Genomic DNA, 18907 nt, shown 5'->3' with positions numbered 1-18907 from the left:
TCACAAATCAACTCAGTGCAGTCCTTCTTTAAGTAGAGATCCGAAACTTTACAAGTTTCCGTGACTTGCACACATAAAAGGTTACAAATAGTGCAGAATCCAGTCAAAATGTACACACACACTCAGGTAAGCAGAAATATATTCCTCAGTTTCTGCAACTGACCTTATCTTCCCCTTCAGGTCTTATTCCTAAAGTTGTCAGGAAAGACTCAATGGAGCCAATTTGAAATATCACAGACTTTTCCAATTTAAAAATTTCCTTTGGGTAATTTCTCAGTCTTTTAGGGAGATCCTTCCTCTCCTGAGCTCCCCTCTATTCCAGCATGGTGGCAGGTACAAAGAAAATCTGTGTATCCATGAGGTGAAAGCTCCGGGTCTTCATGCCTCCTCTTGGTACTCCCAGATCTGCTGGTCTCTGTCCTCTTCAGCACAACCCGAAGTCTTCTCTTGTCCACCAGGCTTCTCTCTACATCTGCACCCCACTTCCAGGTCTGAGAATGCTCAGCAGCTTTCTCTGCACCACCCAATTTAAAGCTGCAGCAACCTCTTCCAACCCTACCCCCACACACATATATACACACAGCATTTGCCCTCGCTCCTTCACCTGTTTATGTTTCTCCACAGCAATGTTACTGAGCCAAAGGTGCTCACTGCCCCATGTGCTAGAAGCTAATACTACAACACCAGGATTTGAGTAAAGAAAAGCTTCGTATTGCAAATTGACTAACAAGGAGACAGGAGTCCAGCTCAAATCTGTCTCCCTGTGCTGGCTATTTAAGGCAGTAGTACTTTTATTAGAAAAGGTTTAGGGCGTGGACTCTGAGAGTAGCAGGTGATGAAAAAAGAGAGGTCTGAAAAGTCCTTGAATGTGTGCAGATCTCTCTCTCTCTCTTTAAACCTCCTGATGGATTACATGTGCAAATTTGGGGGGAGTTCGTGTAAAACATGAAGTAGAAATTTGGGCTGTGACATCAGCAAGCTCATTCTGCACAGATTCCAGTTGGTCATGTTGGTTCCAACCAATTTCAGCCAGATTTTTTAAAAATCTCACAAGCAGAGGGACCTAGTTTTACAATCAGTTTCAGCTCTTTTTTTCTTTTTCTTTTCTTTTTTTTTTTTTTTTGCAGGAGAGATATGTTCCGAGATGACTGGCAAGGTCGAAGGTTTTTTCTTTTTCTTCTCTGCCATCCTGCAAGAAGAATTTCTGTTAGTCATTGGTGTCTTTAACTCTTAGCTTTCTCCTCTCTTATATCAAATGAAATATATTTACTTATTTTGATTGTGTTGGCACACACACACACTTTAGAATATAAATTCCATGAGAGTGAATGTTTTTGTCTGTTTTATTCACTCATTTTTTCCACTGCTAAGAAGAGATCCTGAAAAGTATAGGTGCTCTTTCAGTGACTGAATGTTTGTTAGTGAATGAGTAGTAGTAGTTAGTTGGTTGCTTGGTGAAATCAGACTGCTGGTCACAGGACCCAGAATTCCTACTTTAGTTACACTTGGGTAGGAAGGAAGCACTGTCTGGTAGAGAAATAAAAGATAAAGGTTGCTCCTTCAAACCTCCCAGAAGTCAGATTCATTGAACCTACGTCACTTAGGGCAGACTCGGCCATGAAACCCATGCACCCATCTAGTCTCTGAACTCTCCACAAATGATGAGAAACCAGTGTCACTCCCCAGCCACTGTGACATACTGCCCCACCCATCCTATCTCAAGCAGATTCATGACATCTCAGAAGGTTCTGAGATTCTGTTGGATGATTCCAGAGGAGAAAGATCAGATTCTTCAGAAGCTAATTGACTAGGGCAGGATCAGGAAGACAGGACACATCAGAAGGAAGGTAGAGTTTATAAAAGAAATGGGGGGAAAAGGAAACTAAGGAGAATAGAGAGCCCAATAATTTACTTCTGCTTGGTTTTCTGAGCTCTCTTCAATACTAAAGATCTTAATACAGGGAGATTTTTGCAAAGACCAACCTAGAGAACAGAGATTAGCACGGCAGTTATGAACCTACAACCATGCCATGGGGCCTAGAGCAAAAGGAGACTTAAGAATCGATGATCTCTATTTCTTCCTCTTGTCTTGTATAAATTTCCAAAAGATTTTGTGGTGGTAAACCATCTCTACTATATCTGCTAAGAGAACATATATTGTGTTTTCCAGCATTTTTCCTGTATCCTAACTGTATTCTTACTAAGACATAACAGATCAAGGGAAAAAGAATCAGAGGACTGAGTTTTGGTCATGGCTAAAATGAGGGGATTGGAGGGAGGAAAACAATTTGGTTTCAATTTTGAGGGATGCTTGGTTAGTTACTCTATGTTGAGTAGAAACATCTCTGCTGGCATTTTAGGACTCTACAATGGAAGAACGCAAGGAAGATCAGCTAGATTGTGAGTAAGTAGGCATGATTATGCAATGCCAAATCCTGGGATCAAGGTGTGAAGCTGATCTACTATTGACACTTCCCTCATCTTACAGTCTTCACCTCCCTTTCTACTCCCATTCATTCACCTACCTCCACACCCTAGAAAGTGCTCCATAACCTCCTGAAGTGATAACTATTACAAATGTCCAAATATTATAAATATTCAAGCCAGCCCTTCCAAGGTAGGACTTTTCCCCCCAATATAATCCTTCACTCCTATCCAAAACAGAAGTCCCTGTGCCTCACTACCCTATTCCTGGTTAATTCAAGGAAAAACCAATACATTAATTTACATTCAAGAAAAAAATATAAGGAGTTCCTCCCTGGACCCTCTCCAGACAACTCTATACCATTATTTCAATCAAATTTACTTCTAAAAAGTTGTTTGCACTCTTGAAAGCTATACCAGGAGCATATCTATGTGTTCTCAGTGGTATGACTTTCATGGTAGAATCCCAAACTCTGTAGCAGGTAAGTGGAGGAGAAGTGTTGAGGTGGGAAGAAGGAGATGAAGATTGAAGCCCTTTTGTGCTTGCAGAAACCTCTTGTGACTCTGCCTAAAACCAGAAGCTATGTGCCATGTGCCTAAATAAAAGTATTCAATAAAAGTGTACTGCATGAGCACGTTTTATGAACAATTTATCTAAGAGAGACAATTCTTTCTAATGCAAGGCACTATTTAAGGAAGCAAAGCTTCTCATGAAATCAGAGCGGAAGTGCACTATTAAGCACTTTGGAGGAGAAAATCTGGGAAAGACCTCCCTGGCTGACTGAATTGAGAATTATTGAAACAATTGTGGGTCATGATTAAGAAATATAATTTTTCAAGAATGAGAAGGTAAGGGTATGCCCCCCAAAAGGGCAAGGTTAATGAACTATGTGTCTTCTAGATATCTCCTGTGGCCCAGTACCTTTTTTTTTTTTTTAGAAAGCAAGATTTATTGAGAGGACAGAAAAGCTCCCACAGTGGGAGGGAACCCAAGAGGGTTGCCCGGTCCAGTAATTTTTTATCTTGAAATAACTGGCCCTTGTTCATTTTGGGGGCTATGTCTACAGGTCAGAGAAAATGGAAATCTCAAGATTGACGCTGTCAAAGAAAAACAATATTAGTTTGAACACGGACCTTGAAAGGGATGTGCAGAGAATCGATGAAGCAGATCAGGAACTTCTTCTCAAAATCCAAGAGAAAGAAAATGAGATTCAGAGGTGAGTATTAGTGTTTAGTGAGAGAAGTTCCCAATCCAAAGGAAGGGGTGGAAGAGAAGAGACAAAACTGAATTTCTCCTGTCTGCTCTAGAAATCTCTATCTTGTGTAGCAAAAAGCTCCTTCTTCAGTCTTTGTGGTATTTCTTTGCAGCTTGAACACTGAAACATAGCAAGTTTCAAACCGGCTTCTAAAAGAGTTGAGAAAAAATATTGAGGTGTCTGACTTAGGAATCAGGCAGGTCTTCTCCATGACTTTGAAATGACTCCAATTCTATGGATTCAGTAAGGAAGTGTTTCTAGCTTGAGATTCATGTACATTGTCACTGAAGCACCCTTGCAACTGATACTGTGTTTTATCAGTTCTGAAACTGACAAGCATGGGTCTTCACAGTGTATTCTTGTGTTATCCAGGCTGGAAAGTGAGATCACTCAGATTGGAGACCTGGTGGAAGGCGATGAGTGGGAGAATGAGAACTGTATCACAATAGAAAGGGAAGGAGCTTTGCAGGAGGTGAAGGAAGAAACAGCCAGACATGTAAGCAGAAACTGTGAAGAGTCATTTAATAGGTCGCATTCCTCATTCTGTCCACCCCCCCCCCCCCCGTCAACTGTCAGATAAGCTAGTCTCTCCTTTTTTTTTTTTTAGATTGGAAAATATACTTTATTTAGAAACTAAGAGAGAGAGAAAGAGAGAGAGAGAGAGAGAGAGAGAGAGAGAGAGAGAGAGAGAGAGAGAGGAGATTCCCCTCCCCAAGGTAGGGGAGAGGGCCAAAGCTTAGGAAAACACAGCAGCCATAGCCCAATGAACACATGACCTAGCCAGTGCTTAACAAAAACAATGGCAGTCTCTCCTTTTCATGCACAAAAATAGTCACCTCAAAAGTCATGATAGAATGTGTTCATGCATGGAAGAGGATGTGTGAAGGACAGGGCTTCTTTGGTAATATTTAATATTGGGAAGTCCCTAAGATGGTTTGATCTCAATACATACATAACATTATTCAAGTAAGGTGGAGTTACTGCAGGAAAATGTTGCTTGAATGAAATGGACAACAATCAATAGTTGATGGTGTACAGATGCAGACTTAACACTCTGCTTCATTTTCACTACAGGAAAGGAGAAAGGAGATGCTGGCCCACAGTATAACAGAACTTCAAAGAAAGGTGGGGTGGGGCTCTTGCGTTCTTCAGTGCCCCCACAGCAGCCAACCCCATTCATCAAAGAGGCAAGGGAGGGTAAAGTAATTACAGAGGAACCCACATGTCAAGGAGGCCTGTGCTTGGAGAGTGTACTACTCCCTGATTCACTCTCCTGAGACTAAGGCTCATGACTCAAATGCCATGAATTTCCTCTGCAAGCATGAAGGTAAAAGGAGTGGTCTCATGACTTGTCATTCTATCACAAGAAAGTGGATTCCAACACACACTCTGTTGACTGGGACCTTTGTGGTGAAAGGTTAATTTTACTTTCCACAGAGATTTTTAAAACAAGAACACAAATTTTAAAAAAACTAACTCAACGTCCAATTCCCTTTTCATTGTCTAGGCCTTTTTTTTTTGAGTTGGAGTCTCACTCTGTCACCCAGACTGGAGTGCAGTGGCTGCTCCCGGCCACCACAGTCTCGACCTGCTGGGCTCCGGCGATCCTTCCGCCTCAGCCTTCCGAGTAGCTGGAACTACAGGCGTGTGCTACCATGCCCGGCTAATTTTTTGATTTACTGTAGAGATGAGGTTTTGCCAAGTTGCCTAGGCGAGTCTCAAACCCACGAGCTCAGGCAATCCACTTACCTCAGGCTCCCAAAGCATGGGACTACAGGCTGAGTCACTGAGCCCGGCTTCTCTAGGCCTTTTCTATACTTCATCACCTCCTCAGAATACAATGTATTTCCTATGATTACCTTACTCTCTGACCCAGGCCTATATCCCTGAGTAATTCAGCATAAATTAGGAACCGAGGGAAGTACCCCTGCCTTGAGTGGACTCTAGCATTGGTGGCCAAGATTAGCGAGAAGAAGATGGAGATAAAACAAAGATGTCTCCGCAGGGCACATATCGACCAAGGGGCCATCTCCTGGCAGCTTTTATCAAGCCATAGTTACTGATCCCCACACATCAGAGAATGTCTTTGCCTTCTATAGTTTTTAATTTAATGTATTTTTATTTGAAATGTATTTTTTATTTGATACTATAGCTTACAAAGAATTCACAAAAGATAACCAAGTATGAACAAAGCAATCCAGATGAAGCTCCAGAAGAGTCAAAGGTAAATGAGGAAGCAATCCTGAATGTGAACTATGTGACCAGAAAACAAGCTGTTAAGGTGGAAACAATTGTCAAAGTCTAAATAAATTCTTGGTAGTTTTTGCCCCTCTCAGTCTTAAACCTGAGCCATTGAGTTCTGAATTCTACTGGGTCCTCGGTAAGAACTGTGACTCTAAAGCCATATTTTTTTGTTCCCTCTTCTATTAGGAAGAGCAGGGCACAGATGCATACATATAACATTTGAGGTACTAAAGTCCCTAGTTGAAATTCTGGCCCCAGCACTCAATTTGGTGTGTAAAGTTGGGTGACTTAATCACTCCCTTTTAACCTCAATTTGAAGATTAAATAAGATTGTATATATTAAATGTCATTGCCTTTTTTGAATGACTGGAACTTCAAAAAAAAAATCTCATTTAGATTAGTGTTTAAAAGTCTTGCTAAGGTATACTTCAGAATTCATAGAGGCAGAACTAGGATTTGTAAGTCTACTGAATATTAGGCCATGTATGTGCCTTGTCATTGATTCCAATAAAGAAAAGGATTTATTCAATTAGTCAAAATTTTTAAAGACCACTATCTGTTAAGTACATCATACATTACTTGGCATTTTTCTAATTATGTACCAGGATTAAGAAGCTGGGGCCAAACACAACTTATCTGAGCTAAAAATAATAATAATAATCGAGACTTTAAAAAATTCAGAAACCAGATAAATATTTTTCTTGACATTTTCTCCTTGTTAGATCTAACTTCTCTTTATCATCTTTGTTGTATGTATGGAGCTTCTGGAGATATGCTTAAATTGAAAGTAGAAATAGAAAATGAAAGTATAGAGAATGACTCCTCTATCTTCTGCTGGCCAATTTAGTGTTGGTGGCCACAGAAACCATCACCAACAAAAAGTTACCAAGTAAACTTGCTTGGCTGTATTTACTCAAGAAAGTTATTTGGAAAGAGGCAAGAACCCTGAGCATATGAGGGGGTGCCCCTCAAAAACAGAATTATCTTTCGGAGGGCAGGCCCCTTCTAGTATAGGCTTCTCCCACTAAATAAGTATTCTAGGAACCAACCAACATCAGTGTACTAGCTAATATTGTTGTGTGTTGTTGTGAGAAGCTGTGTTTGGCTTCAGCGAATTTTTCTTTTGCGTTTTCTTTTTTTTTTTTTTTTTTTTTTGAGATTTTTTCAATGCGTTTGCCCATTTCATGATGGGAGATTTACATGAAAAACCTGTCCTCATCATGCTGAGTGTTCAGCAGTTTTTGACTGAAAACAGCATGACCCCCATGCCCTACTCTCTTTATTCACCCAATACTGCCCCAAGTGACTTTTTAAAAAATTCCCTGGGCAAAAAAAGTCCTCAAAGGGAAACGTTTTGCTGATGTGGAAAAAGTGAGACAAAAAAACTCAGAAGCATTAAAAGGCACCCAAACTGATAAGTTGAAAACTGTTTTGAACTGTGGAAAAAGTGACTCAATAGGTGTATTGCATCAAATGGAGAGTACTTTGAAGGTGACTGAAGTTTAGACATGTAAGAATAAATACGCAATCTTTTTAAAAAATAGATTCCGGTTTTTTTTTATGAGTCCCTCCTCGTATATCAGAAAGAAATTAGATTTAAGACTAGAAAAGTTTTTGAAGACCCCTGGCTACATTGGCCGTATGATTGCTGTGTTCAAAAGACTGAATTTTTTCCAAGATCCCTTCTTTTTCCCAGAAGGTAAGTCCAGCCAGAATCAAGTGGTGACACTTTAAGTCTGGTTGTGCTACCTATGACAGGTAATCAAGTCCCAGTGTTTGTCAGAATAATGGTTATTATTTTGCTGGCAGCCATCAAAGTCTTATCCCTTTGAGTCACACTCTTTTGCTCCACTCTTTTGTCTAATTCTGAGGTGATATCCCTAATTCTATATACAGCATCTCTTTTGCTTCTGTTCCTCTGGCATGCTAGCAATAAGTTCAGTGGCTCAACAGATGACTGTTTCAACCCCCTGTGACTCACACCATTGGGTTAAACTATAGCCCTTCACATTTTTGGCTGACTGGTCCTGGATGTGATTGACTGGAGGGGGGAGCAACTGTTAGAAGAGTCCAGGTGTGAAATAATGGCTCCTAAATGAAGGTGGGAATCACAGAGCTGCAAAGGGAAGGAAGAATAGTTATATCTGCTCTACCTCCAAAATATACCCCAAATGCATTTCATTCCTCTCTATCTACCACTACTATTACTATTACCCTTTTGTAAGCCACCATAATCTTTTACTTAAACTAGAGTAGCCTCTTAAGTAGTCACCTTACTTCAACTATTACTTCCAAATAATCCATTTTTCAGACACAGAAGAAACTGTTCTCTAGAAGCATAAATTAGATTGTGTCTTAGCACTTCAAGCCATTTCCTAGCTTCTCACTGCAACTAGAATAAAGAACCAAATGTCTTCTAGAAGCCACAAGGCCCTACAATCTAGTACCTGTCAACCTTTTCCCACCTTACATTCTTCCTACCAGATCTCTTATGCTCCAGCTATACAAACTCTTCACACATACCCAATTTGTGCTCCTTTATGATCTTGACCCTTGCTGTACCTCCCCATGGAATACATTTCTTTTGGATCTCCATTTGGCTAGTATTTATCATTTAGACTTCAGTTCTTGTCAGAGAGGCCTTTGTCAACTACCTATCACCGCCTCTCGCACCAAACTCACATCACCACCACCATCACTGTTTCACATCACATTAACCTATTTTTATTTTCTTTATTACACATGCCATTTTCACACTAACATGTTTGTCATGTCCTCCAGCTAGAATATCAGCTCTGTGAGGGTAGAGGGCCTGTTGATCCTGTTTGCACTGTATCCTCAGTGCTACCTCTCCACTTCACTCCAGCATAGTGGCCAATACAGAATGGTCTTCTGGCAAGTATTTACGGAAATGGAAGAGGGAAGAATGAATATAGGGAGGGACAAAGAGGTGAACAAACGCCTTAGATTCTGACTATTTAAAAAGAAGAGAAATTTTTTTAAAGGCTAGTGTTATTTCTAAGAAAATAGCTAAGAAAATGAAGGAAGCTAAAAATTGAAGTTTAGGGGTAAAGGTAGTATCGAATGAACACTGAAAAAGTAGGAAGTATAAAAGAACAGGCTCACCAAGCAGTTGCAAAGGGCACTGGATTGTTTAATTCTTTCACCAAAAAGACATGTGAAATGGTTTTTCTGATTTTCTTCAAAAGCCTGTGCAACTATCCTGGGGACAGCATTTCATGCCTGTGCAGCTTCCACCATACTAAGTTACCAGTCTCCTTTGCTTTCCTTAGGTTAATTTACAACAACTGGAAGCTTCCTGTGCAGACCAAGAGAAGGAACTGGTCAAGGTAATGGTAGGAACTTCAATGTTATTTCTCCCCAAGAAAGGGAAATTTGGTCCTCAGTCAGATAATCTAAGACATTCCTCAAATGACTGACATATAAGGCTTCAGTTTAAGGATCATGATGGGGCTTAGAAGGAGATAAAGAAAAGGAAAATGAATCCAGTTCCCTATGTTACCCTCTCTTTAATGTATTTTACAGAATACATTCTATAGTCATCTTTCACATTCTGGTATTCATTCCTCTCCCAATTGCCCCCCAAATAGTTTCCATTTAGACTATACTCAATTGGCTCATTTATCCTCAAAAAAAGGAAATAAATTCATCATACTGCAAAACATTTTTTAAAACAATTAGAAAATTACATTTGGGATCTGGGACACAGGAGAAAACTTGGTTCTTACTTGTTTTCTTATAGCAATTTAGTGAAAGAAATTTACAGTTGAATTTTGATTTCTCAGGTGATGAAGAACCATGCATTTGTGGCCCAGCTCTGTGATAATCAAGTCTTCTGCATAAGGGTACAGTTTATTGGTAATGGGATAGCAAAGAGTTTGTTAAGGTACAGGGTGAAATGAAACCAGGCTTTCAAAGAAAACTATCTAGGACAGGTTTCATTCTTCAAGATAGTACTACCAACAGACTTGGTCATCAGCACCCCACTGCCTTGACTCCCTGGTAGTTACTGCCCTGGTCTTTCAGCCTCTGTGCTCTTAAATTAATAATGCACATGTCTGCTATTTATAATCCCAGTTATGCCAAGGAGCCTACCCAATGGTGCGACACAGTAAGAGATCAGGAGCAGTGATAGGATAGGGTCTATGAAAGCAGACAAAGTGACAGTGGGAATACCACACGTTCATGATACAACGTAGTAATAAGTGTTTGTTATGCTAAGTGAAATTGTAAAGCTTTGAAGAAGTGACTGTGGCTTTATTTCTCTTTGAAGAGGTACCAGGAAACTTTGAAGAAAACAGAAGAAGAAGTAGAGACTCAGTTCCTTGAGAGAGAAGTGTGAGCTTTGGCCAAGGAATATCCTGGTTTTCGTGGTAACTCTATCTCAGCCTGGATCAAAGCAAATAGGGCTCACACCAGTTTCTATCTGGATCTGAATGAGTCCCAACGCCATATATCTTTTCCTTCTGTGATCTGGTTGACCCCTGCTAGGTCACACCGTCTTAAGGTTCCAGTTGTTCTCTCATCCTTTATAAAAGACTGCAGAAACACAACTCTATAATTTTATCACATTATCATACTATTATTTTGGTTAATATTAAGAGTAGAATCATGTACTTTAAAAAGGATTCGTGGTCAGGCACCTTGATGATAAGTCGAGTATTTCTTATATTTCATAGAAAAGCCTTAAAACTAATACCATCCTTACTTCCCCAAATATATGGAAAATCAGCCATGTGGGATAGGCTCAAAACTAATCTTTAAGTGCACACTACAGCTGCCACATTATAAAACTCAGAACTGTACACTGTATTGAACTATGAACATTTAAAATTAGAAATGATGAATAAATAACAAATTAGAAATGATAAATAAAAGTAACTTCCAAAATATTCGGAGATTATAAAAAGTCTAAAGGGTGAGAACCAAAACCAAAAACCTCACCTCCACTTCTTGGCCTTCTTTGTATGTTAAATCTTAACTCAGTTTAGAGGCATTTCTATTTATTAAATATTTTAGAATCTTGGGATCAAGAACGAGAAACCAAAACCGCCAAAACCGCAAATAGCCTCTAAAAAAGCTAAGTACAAACTGTGGTTCTAGGACTTGTAGGTCCTTGCTTCTAAAGGACACCTTCAAGACACTCAAGACCTCTGCTGAGCAGTGGTTTATGGCTTGACTATTGAGTTAAGATTTTAGAACAGGTTTGCCCTATAGAATTTTCTGTGCTATTCAGTAAGGTAATCATTAACTACATGTGACTATTGAGTATATAAAAGATGACTGCTGTGACTGAGGAACTAAATTGTTATTTTAATTAACTAAAAACTAAATAGCCACGGTAGCCCATAGCTATAATATCGGACAGTGTGGCTTCAGAATATAAAGTTGTCGTTAGTTAGTTAGTCAGTCAGTCAGGATCTCACTCTGTCACCCAGGTTGAAGTACAGTGTCAAGATCACTCACTATTCACCACAGCCTCAATTTCCTGGGCTCAGACAATCCTTCTGCCTCAGCCTCCTGAGTAGCTGGGATTACAAGTGCATACCACCATGTTGGACTAATTTTTTTATTTTTTTGTAAAGTCAAGGTCTCACTATGTTGCATTGGCTGGTCTCGAACTTCTGGGCTCAAGCGATCCTCCTGCCTTGGCCTCCAAAGTTCTGGGATTACAGGCATGAGCCATCACACCTGGTCTAAAGCTATTTTTAAATAACCACCATATAGTATGAATATTTAAGTGCACTTTTTTCAATTCCTGTCTTTTTTATTTTCTTCTTAGGGCAAAAGTCTTGAGCATGATCTCTGTAGGAAAAGAGTGTTACAGTCAAAATAATGAGGTAAATACTCTACTCCTTCTGCTTCTCTAAATGTCATTGTCTTTCAAAGAAGTTTCCAAAATACTATGAGCCACTAAATACCTACCCAATCTTCCAATGTGCATTTTCCAGGAACAGTACCAACTGTAATTCCAAAGCATTTCAACTCTAAACAAATAAAAAGATGCTACGGAACAACCCACTTTCCTGTCTTACAGATATAAGTGACAGATTCTTTAAGAACTAGCCTAAGACCTAACAGAATCCAGAATGGAAGCAAGCAGACACATTAATTGAGGGTATGCTCTGTAGAAAAGAGGCCGATGCATGGCACATGCACCATCTGTCCTATATCCTACAATCACAGTATTCTTTCCTGATGATCCCAACATGGTCCCAAATCTTTCAAAACACAGAGCACCAGGCATCTGTTCCTATCTAATCAGAGTTTTCCTGCAATTTAAAACATAGGAATCTATCGCTGCTTTACGATGGAGTTTCGATGTCTGTTCATATTTAACATCATGAAGTCACCAACAGACATGCAAAGGTCAGGCAGAGATGGACAATTAAATATAGAGCACCAGTCCTCTTGGCCTGCTATGCTAGATGTCTTGTGGTAGCAAACATCTAGGGTTAAAAGTTAAACTCCTGTTGGACTTAAATTTTGTAATTTATATTGGCATTCAAACCAAGATTGACAACTACCAGAAATTATATGTAGTCGAGATAAATGGTCTTAATAACCTCAGAAAAGAGAATTCAGTTCTTCCTTAAAAGCAAATATCAACAATTGACAATTGTACTGGGGTCATCCAGATGTTGGACACATGTGAGACCATGTCCATAATTCCCATTTTCCTGAACAAGTTATTCTGGCCCCCACGCTTGCATATTCTGCTCAACAAACAACGTCCCAAAACTAACTGAACTCACCTCTCTAGAACTAAGTTAAATATCTCCATTGTGTCCCACCATCAATCCCAGTAGCTCATCAAAGCATTCCTTCCAATCATCTATCAGAGAACAAAATAGAATTGTCTTCATCAGGTTCATCTGAGTCTTCATCAAGTTCATCAGAATCCCATGATGGTTCAGTGACCTAGTGATATCTGAGCAACTTTATTGAGAGGCTGCCTGAGCAGTGGCCTTTCTGGCATGCCACTTTATCTTATACATACTGTAGGACCAAATGGATAATCCTGAAAGTTTTCAACTCCAATTCTGTGAGCTTCATTTCCACAACCCAAAATGTGATGATAAATTCGCTTCCTTTTTATCTCACAAGAAAGTTAAAAGGATAATAAAATAACTGAAAAAATATTCAAAATAGGGATGCCCCGGAAATCCAGGACATATCCTTATCTTTCGATTTGCATAGCTTTTAAAACATATCTCTTAAGATATGCTTGTGCACTTTTCATAGCTTGTAAGCTTCTCTAAGGGTCACTGACTAAGTGGAAGGTAGAATGGCATAGCTGAGAGAGAGCCAAGAATGTGGAGTTCAGGGACCCAGGCTCTAGGCCTGACCCTGTCACTTACTAGCTATATGGCCTTGGACAACATACTTCACCTCTCTCACCTTAGTTTATTGATAACAGTATGTAGAAAGGTCAGACAAGTAACAATAATAATAAATATATTAAAAAATTTTGTCTTTGAAAATTACATGTGCTTATGCATATAATAATAATTTGTAAAATGTTATCTAAATACAACATTGTAACTAATGGCACCCTGAATATTATTGGATGGTGATGAGAGTTTCCAGACATTGCTTATTTATCAATGTCCTTTCTTCCTCTCCCAGGTCAATTCTGTCCCAAAGAAGAGAATATCATTCCGTAAAAGGTAAGCAAAATATCTTCAAGTAAACTTTCTGGAAAACTAGCTCTACTTAGCCATCCTGGGAAAGAGAAAAGTCTAGAAAAGAAGAGCCTTGTACAGGCACACACATGATCATGCACACAGTAGAGTCAGCAAACTAATGTCATTGACTACATTTCTCAATTCTGATGTTTTGACTTACTCATTTAAAGGCAATTAATAATATCAAACTTTCTTTATTATTTCTTTATTAGAAGTCAACAGCCTAGCAGTAATGAGAAATAAGAGTCTGATAAGCTATATAAAAGGGATGTGGTAAATCTCACGTTACTCACTTTTCCCTTTAACAATTTGAATTAGCTTAGTGTACCTGGTTTCCCAATAGCATCCGGAGATTAGAAGTGAATAGAGGACTGCTAGGTACAAGTATACTACTGCCTAACAGCAAGTAGAAGAGAGAGAAGAATTGTGAGAAAGAGCACCTAACAAAATTCAGCATGGAATAATTGCTCAAAAATACTTGTTAAACTGAATGAGAACTTAAGATTCAAACACCTGAGTGGATATTAGTCCTGAGGGAATCTCTGTGATAGCAAAGTAAAATTGGTAATCATGAAGCCCCTACATTTTCAAGAAAAGTTCAGATTATGTTCAATAGAATCTGTTTAAGAAGGCATAAAGAAATATATATTCAAAGTGGTATGAAATATGATTTAGAGAGAGTTCTATAAAATGGTTAACACAAAATTATTGGTGCTTAAAGGTCAAATCCAATTGTCAGCAAAATTTGCATAAGGAGAATACCAGATTTATCTTCATACCAAATAAATAGTGTTACAGTTTTCAGTATCTACAAATACAGCATTCCTGAAACAACCGGCAGAATTTTCTCTAGGACTCCTATGCTGCCCTCTTATACTTTAACACCAGTGCCCAGCATGGAATTGCCTGTGTAGACTCCTAGAATGAGTATTGTCTGCCTTATAGAGAGAGGGTATCCTGAATGGAACCTGACAAGAGATATCCTACAAGTCTAGCTCATTATGCCAAACTTCAAATGTCCTTCCTCTTGTTCTACCCTAACATCTTGTGGGACACTGGTACATCAGACACTACTCTATAACAAGAGAGTAAGGCTCTTCCTAGGATTTTCCCTGGAAATGCAATACTAGAACCTTCTCATAAATAATGTGGTGGGAAGAGGTTTGTCAAAGACTTCTGATTCTAATTCTGACCAAGATGCCGTACTAAGAAGAATATTGGCTCTGGTCACCAAGATCAACCCTAGTGGAAAACTGGTGGGGAAGGGGCTGTTTTTGACTGATGAGTAGAAGTGAGTAATGAATGTGTCCTGGAGCAGAGGGAGCCCAGGACAGCTGGGTAAGAGTAATATAGAAAAGAAAATGGGGGAGGTTTGCTCATGGAAGTCATACTGAAACCACAAGGCCTAAATACCTCATCAGTTAAAGAAAAAAAATCATTATAGGGAGGTTTATATGAACTTATTAGGAAATACTAACGATAACATGAATGGAAGAAATTGCATATATAACATGAATAGAAAACTTTACATCATAAAAATACCATTTGTCTCCAGATCATTCGATTCAATTCAATTCCAATCAATCTCACTAAGAGGTTTTTTTTTTATAAAATTAAATAAAATAATTCTAAAATATACTGTATATGGAAGAGTAAAGGGTCAAGAATAACCTGGACAATTTTAAAGACCAGCCAGGGAGTGAGAACATGTCCTCCCAGATATGTGTACCAACTATGAAGACATATTAATTATAATAGTGTGGTATTGGCATAGGAATAAGAAAATTGACCAGTGGAAGAGAACAAAGCACTCAGAAACAGTGCACATGGAGAACTTTGATATGAAAGCATTGCATGTCATAGGGAAAGGAAGAATTGTTCAATTAAAGCAGCAGGGGAGAAAAAAAGGTTATTCATATGTGAAAAAAAGAGAGATTGGCTCAGTATATACAAAAAGCAAGCCAAGTGTGTTAAAGATGTAAATGTCAAAAGAAAATTTAAGATCTTGAAATCTATATTATTTATTTATTGTTGCATAATAAATTACCCCAAAATGTAGGAGCCTCAAACAGCAAACATCTATTATCTCACAGATTCTGTGAAGCAGACATCCTGATCTGCTTAGCTAAGAGGTTCTAGCTCCGTTTCTGTCATGGGGTTGCAGTTAGGATGTTAACCAAAATTGCAGTCATTAGGAGGCCTGACTGAAGCTAGGGGTTCTATTTCCAAGGTAACTTACTTGCACATCTGGCAAGTTTTTTCTGGCAGCTGGCAAAAGGTCTTAACTCCTCACCACATACACCTTTCCATAGGGCTGCTGGAGTATCCTCACAACATGACTGGTGGCTACCTCCGAAGAGTATGCAGAAAGTTCCAATATATTTATGATGTAATCTAGGAGGACATGCACTGTGACTTCTACCAAATTCCAATCTTTAGAAGTGAGTTATTAAATACAGCCCACACTTCAACTGAGAGAAATCAATCTCTCTCTCTCTCTCTCTCTCCTCTCTCCTCTCTCTCTCCCCTCTCCCCTCTCCCCTCTCTCCTCTCCCCTCTCCCCTCTCTCTCTGTCACTCTTATTGAGATTTCACTCTGTCACTCAGGCTAGAGAACAACAGCACAATCACCATTCACCACAGCCTTGACCGCCTAGGTTCAGATAATCTCTCCCTGGGCCTCAGTCTCCCGAGTAACTAGGATTACAGGCATGCACCACCACACCCAGCCAATTTCTTGATTTTTTTTTTCTTTGTAGAGACAAAGTCTCACTATGTTGCCCAGGCTGATCTCAAACTCCTGGGCTCAAGCAATCTTCTTGCCTCAGCCTCCCTAAGAGCTAGGATTACAGGCATGAGCCACTGTGCCTGACCTGAGGGGACTCACTTGGAAAGAGGAAAAACAAAGAATTTGTAAACAAATTTTAAAATTACCATAGACTTTAATAGAAAACATGGTTATCTTTCAGACCTTGGAGTAGGGAATTATATTTTTTAAACTAAGATACAGAAAGCATTGATTCTAATTAAAGATTGAGGAACTAGACTTTATTCAAAATTAAGAACTTTTGTGCTTTAACATCTTAGAGCAAGTGAAAGTTACAAAGTTTGGAGAATGTATACAATATACACAATGGCAAAGGACTGATACCAAGAACATATAAAGAACTCATACAAACCAACAAGAAAAGCCTCAACTACCTCGTAGATAAATGAACAAGAAAAAAAAACACATAAGACCAATAAACCTACAAACAGATGTTCAGCATCATTGTTCATCAGAGAAATGCAAATAAAGACCATAATGAGATATTACTTTACACCGATTTCGTCAGCAATTTTTTTAAAGTCTGATAATATCAAGTGTTGGAGAGAATGTGAATCCACAGAAACCGACTTGCTGGTGGGGTATAAACTGACTGATGCAACTACTTTGGAAAACAGTTTACCAAAACAAAAACAAAAATAAAGCAAAAAAAAAGAGAGAACAAGATTAATTTAGTGATCACTGCTACCAAGAAAATAAAACATGGTGACGGAGAGAGAATAACCAGCAGGCCAGAACATGGAATGGGGCTGACTTTATAAAGGGTTGTCAGCAAAGGAGAAGCTCATCTATGGGAAACGTGAATATCAAGAAGGACCAGACATGCATTCAGGCAGGTTTAGTTTTTTGTTCCAAGTCTCATAATCTCTGGCTAACAGTTTCTTGGCTTTCTCTTTTCAGGATTTTTTGCTGTCTCTTTTTCAACACTCTATTTTTCATCAGGTTGCTGGGCTGCTTGCTTTTCTATTTAAGTTTCGTAAATCCAGATCTTCTTGTCAATATCCTGCCCAAGATATTGAGCAGGAGCATCTTGTGGAAGCTTGGGAGCTTCCTTTTTCCATCTCTCACGACTGAGACTGAGGACATATTACCTCACTGATCCCCAAGAAATGCCTCAAAGCAACAGAAGACAAGTAGGATCTGAGCCTGTAGTGGGAGACAATGGAAAGTTCAAGAGGAAGAGATTTGCTTCAGTTTTTCCCTTGAGGTTTCCTTATTTGACTACCTTCTGTGTCCATGTTGTCTCTCCAGAATTAACCTTGCTCAGCAAAAAACTCTGTCAATAGGTTTCTGTGGCTCTATGGGTAAGTTGAATAGTACCTGATAGTAAATAAACTTGACCATTTGGGGAATTATATAGATGCTAAGCAAAGAGTTGATTGATTATTCTAGTGAATCTAAAAAATCTGAGAGACTGAATTCCTGAAATGCAGAAGATTGCTCACTACTTACATGAGTTAGAACTCTTAGGTTGAAAGTGATCTTAGCTTAAGCTGGTTTATAGCAAATATTTACATATCTAAATATAAACATGAAGTAAAATGTCCTTGAGTGGGTCTGAAGCTTTAGGCAAGGCTGGAGTCAGAAGTCTCAAAACGATGTCATCAGGACTTCATTTCTTTTTCTTCTCTCATTGGATGAGCATTTTCCTTTTAGTGGCCAGATGGCTGCCAGCAGCCTAAATCCCATGCCAGATGAGCAATCTTAGCAGACTGAAACAGTCTTTTCCAATAGCAGGAGCAGTAAAGTCCATAGAAGAACACAAACTGGCCTATCTGGGATCAATTGCCTACCCCTGTCAATCAGTGTGACCAAAGGGATGGGAGTACTCTGATTGGTCAAGTGTGAGTCATATGTCCAATCTTGGTTAAGGGATAGGGGAGATAAAGGAAAAAGAAAGAGATAAGAAAATCACCTAAACTATGTGGAATGTGTTTTCTACGGGAAAAGGGATTCACTTCTCAGAGAAAGGGAAAGCAGATGTCCACTGAATCACTAAACTCTGGCAATTAAACAGACTCTTAAAATTGTAGCTCACTTTATGAGTCTTCCCACCAACAAAAACTATAACTTCTTAAGATCATAGATTGAGATATTGAAAAGCTACTGCAAAGAGTTCAGTGTAGGAATCATGTCAACAATCAGGTCATCAAGGGCTAAAGTAAGAAAAGATTCTAAAATACATAGTGTATGACTGGTATAAACTGCATCATCAACTCACAGTAGTGTATATGTGATCACACCTCTTATTTTTCCAATTAATTGCTAAAACACTCACATGCCTTATTTTATTTTATTTTATTTTATTTTATTTTTGAGTTGGAGTCTCACTCTCACCCAGACTGGATTGCAGCAGCGGCTGCTCCCAGCCACCACAGCCTCAACCTGCTGGGATCCGGCGATCCTTCCGCCTCAGCCTTCCAAGGAGCTGGAACTACAGGTGCGCAC

The 18907-nt window shown here is 39.1% G+C and overlaps 1 protein-coding gene across 1 annotated transcript; it reads left to right on the top strand.

The window, feature by feature from the left end:
• The first annotated feature begins 1771 nt into the window (after positions 1 to 1771).
• On the top strand, positions 1772 to 17558 carry TMCO5A (transmembrane and coiled-coil domains 5A). The gene is made up of 12 exons (XM_008055535.2): positions 1772 to 1847; positions 2361 to 2446; positions 3492 to 3641; positions 4053 to 4176; positions 4755 to 4805; positions 5833 to 5904; positions 9218 to 9274; positions 9731 to 9790; positions 10219 to 10283; positions 11728 to 11785; positions 13575 to 13615; positions 17360 to 17558. Exons 2-12 carry the CDS (start codon positions 2415 to 2417, stop codon positions 17556 to 17558), a joined length of 909 nt encoding a protein of 302 aa, XP_008053726.2. The 5' UTR covers positions 1772 to 1847; positions 2361 to 2414.
• The last annotated feature ends 1349 nt before the right edge of the window (positions 17559 to 18907 follow it).

Source organism: Carlito syrichta, unplaced genomic scaffold (assembly GCF_000164805.1).
Source record: "Carlito syrichta isolate Samal-C Ts95f unplaced genomic scaffold, Tarsius_syrichta-2.0.1 Scaffold301874, whole genome shotgun sequence".
Lineage (NCBI taxonomy): Eukaryota > Metazoa > Chordata > Mammalia > Primates > Tarsiidae > Carlito > Carlito syrichta.
This window is presented reverse-complemented; position numbering and strand designations above follow the sequence as displayed.

What these genes read in the sequence shown, in the direction of transcription:
- TMCO5A (XM_008055535.2), top strand. Translation starts at nt 2,415, where the DNA reads ATGATTATGCAATGCCAAATCCTGGGATCAAG. An exon ending in GTTACAGTCAAAATAATGAG is followed by an intron (nt 11,786 to 13,574) that starts GTAAATACTCTA and finishes TTCCTCTCCCAG; the next exon opens with GTCAATTCTGTCCCAAAGAA. An exon ending in AGAATATCATTCCGTAAAAG is followed by an intron (nt 13,616 to 17,359) that starts GTAAGCAAAATA and finishes TTCTCTTTTCAG; the next exon opens with GATTTTTTGCTGTCTCTTTT.